The sequence below is a fragment of the Hippocampus guttulatus genome, chromosome 9 (assembly GCF_054856545.1).
Source record: "Hippocampus guttulatus isolate MCC_2025c chromosome 9, RoL_Hgut_1.0, whole genome shotgun sequence".
NCBI classification, from domain to species: Eukaryota; Metazoa; Chordata; class Actinopteri; order Syngnathiformes; family Syngnathidae; genus Hippocampus; species Hippocampus guttulatus.
Window position 1 is genome coordinate 7,294,131 of NC_141269.1, and position 15,200 is coordinate 7,309,330.

The following is a 15,200-nucleotide window of genomic DNA, read 5'->3' on the forward strand; positions in this document are numbered from 1 at the left end:
CATTTATGAATACTCATGACCAAAAACTAATCACACGTTTTCACTCCATGACAAAACCAAAGAGCATTATTTATTTTACAGTCTCTCATGACCAAAGACGAATCCGTCATTTTCTCGGTTGTACATTAAGAATAATTGTCAAAACGAATCACAAATATAATGAAAGGAGGGAAAACTCACTGTTGGAATCAGCAGATCATCAGTAAAGACTTGGTGCAAGTGCACCCCTCTCCAGCAAACTTTCTCTCGTTGCCTCCCTCCTTGCGTTTCTCTCTCTCTCTCTCCCTCCCTCTCTCTCTCTCTCCTCCTGTCCTCCTCCTCCTCCTCCTCCAGCAGCAGCAGTACCGACACTTTCGGACCCGACACTCACCGAACATGTTCCGGGCTCTGGACGCTGCGCTCGCCGTGCTGCTGGCCGCCTCTCTGCGGAGCAGCGCGGGCGGCTACGGCGCGGGCGGCGGGGGCTCGGCTCTCTTCTCCGCTCAAACCTCGCCCCCGGACCCGTGCTACGACGAGCACGGTACCCCGCGCCGCTGCATCCCGGACTTCGTCAACTCGGCGTTCGGCAAGGAGGTGAAGGTGTCCAGCACCTGCGGCCACCGGAGCGCGAGCCGCTACTGCGTGCTCAGCTCGGCGGACAAGGCGGACGAGAGGAGCCGAAGCTGCCACACGTGCGACGCGGCGGACCCCAAGCGGAACCGGCCCCCGGCGTACCTCACCGACCTAAACAACCCGCACAACCTGACGTGCTGGCAGTCGGAGAACTTCGTCCAGTACCCGCAGAACGTAACGCTCACGCTCTCCCTGGGCAAGAAGTTCGAGGTGACCTACGTCAGCCTCCAGTTCTGCTCGCCGAGACCCGAGTCCATGGTGATCTCCAAGTCCATGGACTACGGCAAGACGTGGGTGCCCTTCCAGTTCTACTCGAGCCAGTGCCGCAAGATGTACAACAAGCCCAATCGGGCCGCCATCACTAAGCAGAACGAGCAGGAGGCCATCTGCACCGACTCGCACACGGACATGTTCCCGCTGAACGGAGGTCTGATCGCCTTCAGCACGCTGGACGGCCGGCCCTCGGCGCACGACTTCGACAACTCGCCCGTGCTGCAGGACTGGGTGACGGCCACCGACATCCGCGTCACCTTCGGCCGGCTGCACACGTTCGGCGACGAGAACGAGGACGACTCGGAGCTGGCGCGGGACTCGTACTTCTACGCCGTGTCCGACCTGCAGGTGGGCGGCCGCTGCAAGTGCAACGGCCACGCGTCGCGCTGCGTCAAGGACCGCGACGGCGAGCTGGTGTGCGAGTGCAAGCACAACGCCGCCGGCCCGGAGTGTGACAGGTGCAAGCCCTTCCACTACGACCGGCCGTGGCAGAGGGCCACGGCCCGGGAGGCCAACGAGTGCGTCGGTGAGTGCGTACCCTTTTTCTCCCCTCTGCTGCTCTTTCTCTCCGGAAATGTGAACTTGATTTCATTCGTTCGCTGGCCTGTTATTCGGACAATTATTATTATTAGTCGTAGTATCAGTACTATTATCATGATTACGACAGTTTTCGAATCGCTATTAATGCTGATGTTAGACTCACTAACCATCACATTCAGTTTAGTTAAAAGTGGCTTTCACAAAGCTAAACACTAATTGATGATAGCGATGAGGATGATGATTAGTTCCAGTATAGATGCAGGGGTAGTCATAGTCGTAATCGTTTATATATTCTACATAGTTCTACAGTTTTCCCATATTACATGAATATTCATTGTGACTATGATGAAAATGTCTCCATACGCCTTAAAACTGCTGGTTAAAAGAATAGGACGGATCCACTACTTGGGTCAATTTGACCCAACTTTGGACTGTTATGTAAGTTTGCTGATGAGCTGATCGTTTGAATCAGATGTGATGAAGGAGGGAGACATTGAAATCCAAGGACTAGATTTCAACACTCCTGGTCCAATGCATACCGTAATAGGACCATGAAAATCATGATTATTATTCAGTTCTGAAAAAAATACCACGGTATTAATATTTTAATGAGTGCAGTTTATTATTTTGCTGGTTTCCTCATCGCTGCATTTTTCATACCGTTACCACTTATGCTGTTTACGATTGTGAGGATCCTGGAGCCTGTGATTTTTGATATTATCATAAATATTGAACCTCGCTTTGAATCCGTAAAGCACACAACACAAAAGCATAATTGAATTGAATTTGATGCAGGCAAACTAGGAAAGTGCTTTTGTAGTGATACTTCGTGATGGATTGAGTACATTGGCAATTAGAAAACAAAGAGAATTCTATTCGTAATCAATCCTTTACAATGGAACCACATGCAGGTACAACAATAATAATCATAATAATAATTAGAAGAATTACATTAGTCACCAGAATTTTCTAGAGGATTAAAATATTGCTAACTTCAGCGTTGTATTTGATTGTTGGATGTTTTACCAGGGGAATGAAAAAAGGTCATTGCTAGCAATTATTGGCAAGAGCTCACCATTCTCATATTCCAATGTCATTCATCTGCTTCATTTCTTACATCTATTTAATTGCAGTTCTTATATACAGTAGGTGCAACTCAGCCTGATACATATCTAACAGAATAATAACAATAACCACTGCGGTTGTTTGTAATGAACCGCCTATTTTCCCAAAACCGACAACTGCTGTATTTAACTATTTGTGCTGCACTCTGCAGCAAAAAAAAAAAAAAAAAAAAAAAAAAAAAAAGTTGAAGTGAGTAAATATTGTTTGACAGTTGCCGGCCACGTTGACACATGGCAGGTGTTTCAGAGCTTTCTGTTTGTTGACTGTGGCCTTTGCGAAAGCTCACAGATATCCACCGTGAACATGCTGCTCCATCATCACAAAGTGTTTTAACTTAAACTCGACAATGGGTTTGACTCTCGAGGTCAGGGCATGCTTTTTCAAATACATAGTTATACATGTGCAACGTTAAAAGTCAAATTTAATATCTATAGTCATTTGAAAGATAAGACAAACATTGTTAATCCGAACTGGCAATCATTTCATCCTCATGAGGACCGTTCGACGACATTAACACATATTTTGTGCGTTTAGCAACTGCAGAAGTGATCTATTTTTAATTGGAAGTAAAAAAAAAAAAAGGAATTTTACGCATTTCTGAATGTTTTCCGGCCTTACAAAAATCTCCGTGTCTAATCTACGGGAGACTCCCGGAACAGTTATAGATGTAGATTCGCCAGTAATAAAAAGAACAGTTGCTTCATTTTGAAATTAAAATAAAAACAAGATGCGCATTGACTATTTTGGGGTTGAGAGTCTTGCTCAAGGGCACGCTGATACTGCACAAAGCACAAAATTGAGCAAAATGTTGCCATATTTGGATTGATGGTACACCCTGCATTATTTTTAAATCTTTGGGTTAGCAGAAGAACATGAAAACACCAAACTTGAAGCCCAGACACAAATCCACAACCTCTGACCTGTGAGGTGGACGTGCTAACCACTCGGCCGTTGTGCCACTCGTCAAGTCATTCAGTTTTCTTTTCACGATACATTTCAAACTCTTCAAATTCTGTTCCTGTAATACATGAGGACACCATTCACCATCCCCCAAATAAACAAGCTACGAGGGGGGGAAAAGACGTGTCAGCGCCTCTTTATTTCGAGTGCACTTTACTGATTACATCCATAAGGATCATGAAGGACCCTCATGCGCCAACCTCAATTCCCCCCCCCCCCCCACGCAACCATCACCTTTTTTTTTTTTTTACCATTTGGGTTATTGAGCACATACACACACATATATATATATATATGTACACACATATATAAACACACACACACATTTGTTTTTAATGAATACTTACGCCGATCAACTACACTACTGCATTTTAATGTTCGTCGTGATGGTCGTACTTTGAGAGCCAAATCATTTTCAAATTGTTGTGGCACTTGATGTGTACAAAGTTTGAGAACCGCTGGGTTTAATCATTGATTAAAAGCGGTGTGTCAAGGCTTACTTGATTCACACAGTACGTTGGAGCTCCACGATGGCAACAGCTGCTTTCTTTGGCTCGACTGTTCTAATAATTTCCCCAGCAGAATTAGCAGAAAGCCGCACAACGGGCCTCTCTCAAATTGCCTCCCGATCATATAAATGCTAATGTTGACAGTGTAAAAAGCCTCCTGATCGTTCCTGTTGGTCTTCTTGTTTCGGTCTCTTTTTGCTACACCGCAGTTGATGCGATACCGCGCCAGCAACGTTGCTGGCTCACGGTTCGTCTTTCCGTCAGCTGCGGGGGGAGATAAAACAGACGCTGCAAAGGCCGAGCTGATCGTCTGAACGGAAAATAGCATCGGTTTATAAAAGGAGTCGTAAACACAGATAAGAGCGGACAGAGGAAGGATGTTTTCCCCTTGTTGGGAGCTGCAGTGGATCTCAAAAGTCTACACACCCCAATTCAAATGAAGCCAAGATAAATAATTTCAATTAGACCTCCAGTATAAGCAGTAAAACTCAACTGAATATCAGAGATTTTTTTTCTGGGATAGTGGAAGTTTAAAATTAATCACTCAGAAACGTATGACTGCGTTCACCAAACGCATTTGAACTCATGTGTAAAGGGGTCAACACCTGCCATCTTTGAAAGAGCCTCTGATTGACCCCAAACAGAAAGTTTAGATAGTCTACTATGCCATGTTCCAACATGCAAATATGTCCGTTCGTAACTGGCAAATACGTTCAACTCGTATTTGACAGTGAAAAATGTTCACGCCACCTTGGCAGTTCCATGCTTCTGTACTTGTACATGCTAATTTGAATCGACTTATTTAAAGCTTTTATGACGGGGAAAATTTGTTCGTGGAGTGGATAATATTAAACAATTTTTATGATTTCCTTTGGAAATAATTGCCTCAAAGTCCAAGCAAATTGGTAGCCGACCAACGGGTCACAATGGCTTGCGTTTAACCGTAGAATTGTATGAGTATATTTTTCATCAGTTTCTCATGTAAACAAACCAAAAAAAAAAAAAAAACAGACTGTATTTTGGCATTTGGCTAAAACAGCTTAAAAAAAAAAAACGACTGATGATTGAGAACTGCAAAGTTGCGTGATCAAAATCATTTAGCATGAAATAAAAGCGATGCATGTTACAAATGGCGGCTTTTGTGGATGTCTGCAGGATCTTGAAGCAATTAATGTCAGCGTGTTGGCAGGGGCTCTCGCCAGCAGGAATTTTGGAGCTGCTCTTCGCTTGTCAGGACGCTCGTTCCAGAAGCAATTGGGTTTTGATTCAATGGCAGTTTTGCACAGAGGATCAATCTGAGTGAGCAAGGCTTTGAAGAGGAGGACTAAGTTAATATTGTATACAGTGCAGAGAACAAAAGCTTTGAGCTTAATTTATGTTCATATATTATTACTCCATCTCTTTAATGATTCTCATTGCTATCGACAAACGTTAAAGATTGGTCCAAAAAGTCACCCCCGCCCAAAACAAAAAAACCACATTGAACTCCGCCAACTCGAACATCTATTCAATTCAATGTTGCCTTTGAGATGAAAGGAGACATATTGTGAGTTTTCTTCACAATTTTAAACAGTTTCCTGGTGTCTTGGAAACGTGCCTTTGACATGGTTTCATCAAAATACCCCAAGGATCAAAATCTGTATTACACTTTACACCCCCTATTTTTTGTGTTGCTGAAATTAGCTTGTTTGAGAGGGACCTTTAAACTGCTGCGCCAATTGCAAGTACGGATGTCATTATCATGATGATCAGGGGTGCAGCTATGTCAGTCTTTAGCTGTTCTGTAAATTAGCCCCCTTTTATAAAACAAGTACAACATGGCTCTCCCACAGGCCTTTTTAGAAACCAACATATTTTTTTTTCGACCGATAAAGAATTTTCTCTAGGTGTTTAATTTCACACTTCATTGGGCAGCCAGGCAACTGCTTGTATACAAACATTAAAAAGCCAGTTTTCCATTTTACGTCCTCCTTAAAAAAAATTAAGTGTTTGACCTATAACACACAATGCGGTGCAGAAGTCAAAGTGTGAATCTGTGTGTCTGCGTGTGTGTGTGTTTCAGCAATGGACCCTTGCCCTTGTTGTTGGGAAACAGTTTGGTAGGGAGCCATGCGGCCACTGAAGGAGGCATGTTCCGTGTCGGCTCTTGGCATGTTCCCACTTCCACTTGTCTCCTTGTGTCCGCACTTGAACTCAACGTTTACGAAGGCCAGAGCAATGTTCTAACCCAAGTTTTGTTTTTGTAAAGACACGTTTTTACAATGAGGTCATTTCACCTTTGGAAGATGCTGAGGATAATTGGTCTCTTCTTTGGCTCTGCTTCCAGTCTTCTTGACATAAAACTGTTGCAATAGTCTGCCTTTCGAAAGACATTAAGGTTCAAGCTTGATCGACATTGTCATTCATGAGACGCTTTGTAGACACATTGTGAAGAAGGAACAGGAAATGGCTCGTTGTCATGCTAGCCATTAGTCCTATGCTAGGCTATATTCCGCTACATGCTATTTCCGTTTTACATTAGCTTGGCAAAACTAATTTGTGTATGAAATTAGTAGAAAAGAAAAAACACATGCCTGTGAATATTGCCAGATTGTCTTTCATTTGACATAGTTATGTGGTTTGGCAAATAAGAGTTCCAAATTTTGTTTGACTTTGGAGGCATATTTGTGTGACGCATATAGTCCAAATTGTACCACATTTCATGCATTTGAATTTGGAGGTTCCATGCGATGTTTGGGTTTTTCTACATTTTTAATCATTAAAAAATTACATTTTGTTCAATATCTCAGCCAGTATCGATCACAAAAAATGGCATCATGATCACTGTAGGGCGGATATTTTACATGTATCTCTTGTCATTACATATTTTTCTCATGTAAGCTGTCTGTGTGTTATGACATTTCTGACGTGCGCAAATACCCAAACAAGTAAACTAGCCTAATTGCTGCAAGCTGTGACATCCAAGGTGTTTCACGGACACAAGGCACACACACACATACACGCACACACTGCTCTTTTGAAATTATATCGTTAAACATGCGTCATGAATAAATTGGCTGAACGAGGTGGTTTGGCGGGTGATGCGCGCATCCTGTGATTTGGCACAAAATGACCGCGTGCGAGAGCGGGAGTGCCAAGCATTTGTGTGTAATCAATCCAAAGCGCCAGAAAACAAGTCGATGTGGTCACACTTAACACTCACAAGTAACTTTCACTCATTATCTCCATTAGGGACCTTGGCTGGCATGAATGGACAGAATGGCCACATTTAAAGCTAAAATAGAGGAGGGCTTTTTCCTCCAGAGTTAAACTTCAAAGAAACCGTGATGAATACGAGGCTAATAATTATGCTTGGTCACAAACACATGGTGAGTACCTTAAGAAGCCAATGACTGTACTTGTTCACCACATACAAACCTTGTGTTATAACGCCTTGAATCGTTTCAATCTGAACAAGAATCCTAGCAGAGATATGAGTGCTAACATGACATGAGTGGTGTGCCAACAGTTCATTTTCGAAAGCACTCATACTCAGGCTTGTGGGTGAGATGAAGCGCAACCTTGCCTCAAAAGTGAAGCTGATTATCTTCTGTCTTGTGTTATATATTTTTATTTTTCCATATACTGTATATATATTTTTAACTCTACCACAGTCCCACATTGTTGTTTGAAAAAGAAAAAATGCTGACTGATACTTTATCGCACCGAGATGAGAGACGGGGAGTTGCTTTAAACATATGGAAACATTGGTCACATAATAAGCTCGGCAATATCATGACGTCAATGTTGGGATTGAGTCTCTGAGGTGGTTAGCAACCATTACGTTGTCACATCTTGAAGCACAGTCTGAATGTGATACTAAACATGATGGCTGCATTAAAATTAGGGATGGGCAATTGTTAAAATGTCAAGAGCTGAGTGAAATTGAAACAGTCTCCATCAAAAGCCCTTCAAAAAGAGAGACATATAGGTGGTGGTTAAGGGTGTAACGAAAACCGGTTTGCTTCAGAAAATCTTCATGAAACATATAGTATTGACAAAATTCAATCTCCAGATATAAAACGTTTTTGCCACATTGTGTGTTTCAATTCTATTGGACATTGTGCTGGTCCTTCTGGTGTGCAAGCCAAAGCCACTTGGGGGCAGTATAATACTGGAGACACACACTCAGAAGGGTTTGAAATCAGTCAGCTCATTTCATGCAGTGATAAAGAATATATGCCTGTCTCTGCCCTGGTACCAGTCCAAAATACCATATATATATATATATGTGTGTGTGTGTGTGTGTGTGTGTGTGTGTGTGTGTGTAAATAAAGAATTTCATGCAAGGTCAGAGGTGCTGTCTAACATCTACCTGGCAACAGTCGCACAAGTCGCTGACAGGTCCACCAAATGTGAGCGAAAGCTCATCAAGGCCCACAGGGCTGCTGCTGCACGTGGCGACGTGTGATTAATGGCCTGATGGAGTTACAGGCGGTGTCGTCGGCGGCGGCGTCGGGAGCACATCTGAGCGACAGCTCACTGTTGCTTGAGCTTAACGCTCTTCTTGTCATTTTAAAAGACAGGCAAGAACACACGGAGACACGCTGGAAACGTTTTCTCTTTGGGTTCGTGTAACCATATCACACTCACATCAAATCAACGTGTCAAATGTTTGTAACGTGTGTTATGAAACGAAACAAAAACTGTAACACTCTCTAAGATTATATTTATTAAAAACATAAATGAATGACATAATTCAATGGAATATAAAGAATGAAACTTTGACCCCATTTTTCGCTTGAATTCAATTGACAGTGCTCCGCCTCCTGGTGTGAACGCCATAGCCAGCTGGGGGCAGTTTGATACAGACACAAGGTTATGCATGGAGACGAGAAATGTTAGAACTCCTCAGCAGCAATATTAGTCATTTTTTGCAGAGAATAAAAAATATTTGCCTGTGAACATTGTTTTATAATCTGTCTACATGTGCTGCTCCATCTTTTGTGCTCAAATATCTGTCACTTAAAGCGTAACGGCATCATGGAACTGATGCTATTTCTTAGCCCATCTGTGTCTTTCTGCATTGTTAACATGAAGGTAAAATAACTTATCTCAAGGTAAATTGTTCGTTTTTTTTTAAATACACAATGTGTTATTCTTTGTTTTATGTTTAGTTAAACATCAAATGGCAGCGGCAAGAAAGAAAAAATGTTTACGAATTGCTAAACGTCTGCTTGTTATTAAGTGAGTTGATTTGAGTTCACTGCCACCATATAGCGTTCGCATGAAACATTTTTGCTTGCAAGTCGGAGCAAAACTTTGGCCAAATCACAGCTCGTATCTCGAAAAATCGCTTTGCTGACTGAGCATCAGAAATACAAGTACACACACACACGCACACAAATAGAGCATAAAACGAATGTACCTGCGACATATCAAACTTTCATTTAGCGTCAAACAAGCTGACTGGGAAAAAAACAGTCACTGGAATTCCTTGTGTGTGATGGTGAATAGCTCAGGCTAATTTATGACCAATGGCTTTGTCTTTCCCATATAAGTCACGGCTTGGGTTGTGTACGTGTGTGTGTGTGTGTGCGTGCATGCGTGTGTGTGTGTCATCAGGTCATGAGGGGCTTTTTAACGCCACCAACGTCATTGGTGCCTTCCAGTCTTGCTGGTGTTTGTGTGTCATCCATGGAATATGCTTTCACCTCGTTTGCTTTTCATTGTTGCCGTTGTTACGCTTGCACAAAGAGATCTCAGACAGCAGAGGTCAGCACCGGATGCACTGCAGTCATCTTCAGCGGCGCACACCATGCATGATATGAACATTGTTGCATCAGTTTGGCTGAAGTGGAATGGAAGGTTTTTTTTTTGTTTTTTTGGGGGGTTGGAGGCGAAAGTTTGCAAGGTCATTTCAATTTGCTAGGGGTGAGCCCAGGTTAATCCATCACTCATTAGCTCGCACAGATAACACACATGGTGGGGGTGAAGGGGTGGGAGGTCCTCAGTGTTGCAAACCCCCTCCCACTCATGCTGTCTTTGTCCCACTCTTTCTTTGCTTTTTTTTAGCTCGGTAATGAAGGCACATGGCAAAAAATACGCAACCTACGGTCCGTGGGCTTGATACGGTCCAGGAATGCATTTGAGAGCGACCGCCATCCGATTCTAAAACCGAATAAAACCTCAGAGGATATTTTGCCCACAGGAGCTACACTTACAAAAGCAAACCGTGAATTTTGGATGGTAACATTAGAACACTTAACTATGTGAAATCATCCTGCCTGGCACCGGCGAATAGGACGCAGCACGTACGTGGAATCTGTGTGAAAGAGGCTCTCGAGCATAGAAGGAAGGCGTCTTCCTTTTCCCGACTCTTTCCCTTTTCATTATCTCTCCCCGACCCGAAGCCTCCGCACGCCCCCCCCCCCCCCCTCCACTTTCGGCACAAAAGAGACAATTAATTAGGCTCAGTGTCCAACTGAGAGCAACATAGGAGTATACAAATTGCTGGCTTCAGCTGATTGAGCTTCTGCATAGGGCTGGTGGGGAGACGGGCCGACAAGAGAGGGAAAGTGAGGCAGGGTAGGGGAGACGTAGCGACGGAAGAGAGGCACTTGACTCAGCGTGCTACCACCGAGCATAATTTAAATAACTCGCCGTGGTGCTTCTGCGTGTGCGCGCGCGTGGGGTTATGTGTGATTTAAATTGAAATTTCCCAGATGAGTTCCCTCCCTGCTTGTAATAACAGGCTAATAGGGTCCACGGCGGAGGATGACAAAGCAAACAAAGGAAACCTAATTATATAAGGGGGCCGATAAGGAAATTATAAGGAAATTGAGTCATTCAAGGTAATATTTGTGTTATGAGATGATGGTGAAGATTCATTACCAAAATGGAGGGGGTGAGCAGGGAGTGTCGAAAACGAGGCGGAAACTTGGCTCTGGCTCTGTTGAATTGACTCTGAGATGGATGTGAGGATGAGATCTCTGTCGTTCTCCAACAGAAATCTACCAGGTGGGCTTTCTGACATTCTGGCTTCTGTTATTGTTCTGATACCGCCCATGGTGGGATATTGCTCTCTTATTCCACCATGGTGGCTTAACAACCCACCAATGCTGATGCAATTGACACACACTCAAAGGTACAATGTCAAGCCAGTAGCTGGCCGTGCAACGAACACATTCAACAATCCGCAATTAACTTCAAGTTCAAATGAGGCCATGCTATGAATCATTTTGGCTGTACTTGTTAGAAAGTCCAGGTTATGGGTTTTATGTTGAACAGTTGTGGTTTTAAACTAGACAGACAATATCAGGTTTCTGCGCAAGGTTTCCAATGCAGTGGGCGGGAAATGAAATGAACCCAGAGCGCCAATAACAAAGTCAGAAAAAAAAATGAAATAAAGACTGGAGCGATGGCAAAAAAAGAAAGAAGGAAAAGAATAACAGTGGCCAGCGGGCGATGACCTCATCGAAAATGACACCTCTTGCTGCAATATTCTCGATTTTCATATTTCACAGAGACAACAGCGTGCAGCATGTCGGATAGAAATGTATGAAGCAATGGAGGTGAAAAATAAGTGTCAATATGTCAATGCATTTTTTCTGATCATATAATGTTTCAGTGGCCTATTTAAGAAATGCTGAAAATGTTTTTGGCCACTATTCAAAATACATGCAGGTTGATTTTACATTGTCACTTCCTATTCACTGCCTGATAACGCTGCTCACAGTCATTGAACATTTTTTCAACTTTTGACATTTTTATTAACCTATGGATACTATAAGGTGTTTTTAACTTTTTTTTAATTACATTGGTTTTGTTTTTAATTCTAAGACAAATTCAATTGGAAGCGGCAATTATGGAATCACTGCTTAAGATGTCTACAACTGTGTTTCGTGATACAGTATCAGCGACACACAAGCCAAAATCGGTCTAAAACAGGCGTTTTAAAAAAAAACCTAATGTCCGTCGAGTTGATTACTTTTTATAAACAAATGCATTAATTCAATTATACCGTGTGCATTCATTTCTTAACTGCTGATGGGGTGCGGGTGTTCTGGATGAGAGAGAAGACCTTTAATTCGACAAATGTATGGATGTATAAACACTGGACACGAATCACTGTTAAAGAATGACATATCACATAATATCTTTTTTTTTTTACTGGGTAGAAACAGACAAGACCCCACACTTTAAGTCACCCGAAAGACTGTTTATGGTGTGAAAGGTGCTGTTGTTTTGGTTAGCAACAGAGTCCAAATATGCAGTTATTGCACAGTGCATGTTTGCATGTCATGGCACAAATGGTACAAATTTAGGGAGTGACACTGCACGTGTGCTCCTGGAGTGAAAGAAAGGAGGCTTCTACTTGAAGGACAGTACTGTTGTCAGTGCACTATTTGAGGAAATACGGTATTTATTTTGTGGGTACCTCACATATTAAAAAATCAATTCGTCCATCCAGGTTCCTGGGTGAAGCTGGAACCTAGCCTGGTTTGCTTTAGGGGAAATTCATCATTCTATTTGGCAAAAAAAAAAAAAAAAAAAACCCTAAAACAATAAAAGTCGGTTAAAATAACATTTGGAATTTTGCCGCCACCAAAGTAAATATAGAAATGCAGTTATTTGAGCATTTACTGGCGTGACAAATCTACATTATTGCAAAACTCTACATTTCCTCCCTCGTGCTGAAGCCGTTTGTTGACTCTGGCAAAGAGCAGGCGCCCTTTCACTAATTGCCATCTTGCGATGACTAAATCACAATGAGGTTTTGGGTTTCCCCAAATCAGAGGGGTTTTCATTTTCCTTCCTCGATTGTATCCTTCCTGTCCGAGTTGCAAGTGTCACATCGCATTATGGGGGACGGAAAATACGACAGTCTCCTACTATTTCGACGAAGGGCTACTGTTCCAACCTTGCGCAGTGAGCAGAGGTCGTACACTGTGTGCCTTGATTTTTGCTGGCAATTGTTAAAATGTTACTGGGCGCAGAGAAATGGACTAAGTATTATTGTGGAGCCAAAATCTCTCCGCTCCATCAGTGTCAGAAACAATCCGTATGAAGGCAAACCTGCCAAGGAACCTAGAAGGGTTTCTCTCCTCTCGGACCGATGGCTTTTCTTTCGTAAAGCGATGAATGCTGAGAAATTCAGGGGGGGGATTATAAGTCAGATCCGAGACCAATATGAAAGGGGGAAAAGTAAGAGCGATAAATGCGTCGCAGCAGAAAGTGTGCTATGACGTTTGAGATTTATGGCCCCCGTGGCAGCTTCCTGCTCACGCCTACCCATCTCTACATAAGCTTGACTTTGTGGCAAACATTCAACAATGTACAGCTCACACACACACACCCTCAGATTAGCTCTTACTCCATGAAATAAGATTGTAAAATATGATTTGCGGGAACAGATTTGTCTTGGAGAACTGGGCAAAGCTCTTATCGCACCTGAGTGCAAGTAGAACTTTCTGTCCAGCCCGTTGAAATCAGCTGTCAGCTAAGGTTGCGGTGCGAGCCAGCTGGTGGAGTTTCAAATCATTAGAACATTAATCAGTCTGATTTATTTCTCTTCCGTTCCATTTCAAAGTCTTCCTCTGCGCCGCTTCGCAAAGATTTACAGAGCGACTCGGCTCAGTTGCCAAGGTACCACTCTCAAGTGACATCTTCAGTGGGGAAGGCCCAACTGGCCCCTGGTGGAAATGAGAAAATATGATACAGTCAACTAAAACTCAGTCTTGAGTTTTGGTACTTTTTTTTTTTTTTTGGTCTTTCTCGATACCAAAATAACTGCTATCTCTTGCTTTTCTCAAAGCGGGACAGGACTTTTGCATTCCGTTTAGAAAAGTTGGATCAGAATTCAATGTTGTGACCTGAGTCCAACTGAATTGTACCACTGAGGGGAATTGTGCCCTAAGGGAGGTCCTGGGTTATTTCAGAAGCTGAGAAATATGATCTGAACGAAGAAGTCTCGGTTGTCTGAACGAATGAATGAATGACAGGTTTACTCAATTTTGCATAAAATGTTGAAACTGGTGCCCAGTGGGCACTACTTAGTTTTAGGGAGTCAGGTTGGTGACCTTTAATCCTTTCAGGGACAGGGGTTACTACAGTGGACAGCTTCTCATGTTATCAGGTTACAGGGTGCATGAAAGGGTTGAAATACTTTCACTTTCATCTGGGTGCATACGATTCATTTTTATAGAAAAAAAAGGATTTCAAGAGGACCTTCCCACTCGCTCCAATGACGAACAAAGAAAGCAAGCAAAGCTAATGAAGAGATTTTGGTATCTTTCAGAAGTCCACGTGTCGTAATATATCACGCGTACGAGATGCTTTGTCCAAAGTCTATTTTATCAGGGAGTGGAAACCTTGAATGCAGCAGACAGAAGTTTGTCCAATTCCCAGCTAATCCCTCATTCCAGACTCATCTGTTTATCCTCAAGGATGCCTCAGCCCAACATGGAAGCATTTCCCAAAGTAAAGTGGGGAGTGTCACCTTCCCTGAGGACACTCTCACTTCCTGTAGGTAAAGATTAAAAACAAAGAAGGTATTCTGACGACAATGAAGTGTCGTCCCTTTCCTTCTTTCCAAGGGATCTACATTAATCTGATCTCCATAGGTAGCAAAAAATGCGACTGTCAAACCTTGCTGGTGGCTCACGCTTTTTCAGAATCAATTGTGAATTCTGATATTAGGTAATGTGAGTTCTTAGGTTTTCAGGTGAGATGATATCACTTTGGGCTTAACCTCCAGTAGGACGGAAAATCCTGGAGAGTCTCATGCTGGGGAATATTTTCATGCATCCAGGTCGTTTGGTTCTCGGCGCATTGAATCGAGCGCAACTGGACTGTTCTGGTTGCTCTCAAAGATGCCGAATGGGTGCAGGAGTAAGCAAAGCCTTGTTGAATGAACTGATGAAGCCTGCTCAGATGAGAGGCGAAACGTCTTCTAAGACAATCAGAACAGTCCAGCTGAAGTATCGAGTCAATGCCCTGAGAATGAAATGACCTGGATGAATAAGGAAATTCACAAGCATGTTTCCCACGTTAAACAACCAAGAATACGTCTGCTTTGTGGATGAGGGTGACATAAATGATTTGGAAAATCTACACAAACGTACCTCACTCTGGTTTTAAATCATGCATGGCAGGTTAATTGAAGGGGGTTGGATTCCAAAAGAAACTATCCATAGGCGT

At 42.9% G+C, this 15,200-nt stretch overlaps 1 protein-coding gene across 2 annotated transcripts in view; it reads left to right on the forward strand.

The window, feature by feature from the left end:
* The first annotated feature begins 273 nt into the window (after positions 1 to 273).
* Positions 274 to 15,200, forward strand: part of ntn1a (netrin 1a) — a 44,485-nt gene continuing 29,558 nt past the window's right edge. Inside the window, exon 1 of one of the 2 annotated variants that reach the window (XM_086119207.1) lies at positions 274 to 1,411. In XM_086119207.1, coding sequence (XP_085975333.1) covers positions 376 to 1,411 — 1,036 coding nt within the window. In that variant the 5' untranslated portion in view covers positions 274 to 375. The remainder of the gene's footprint in view (positions 1,412 to 15,200) is intronic. The other variant, XM_086119206.1, reaches the window with a different exon arrangement.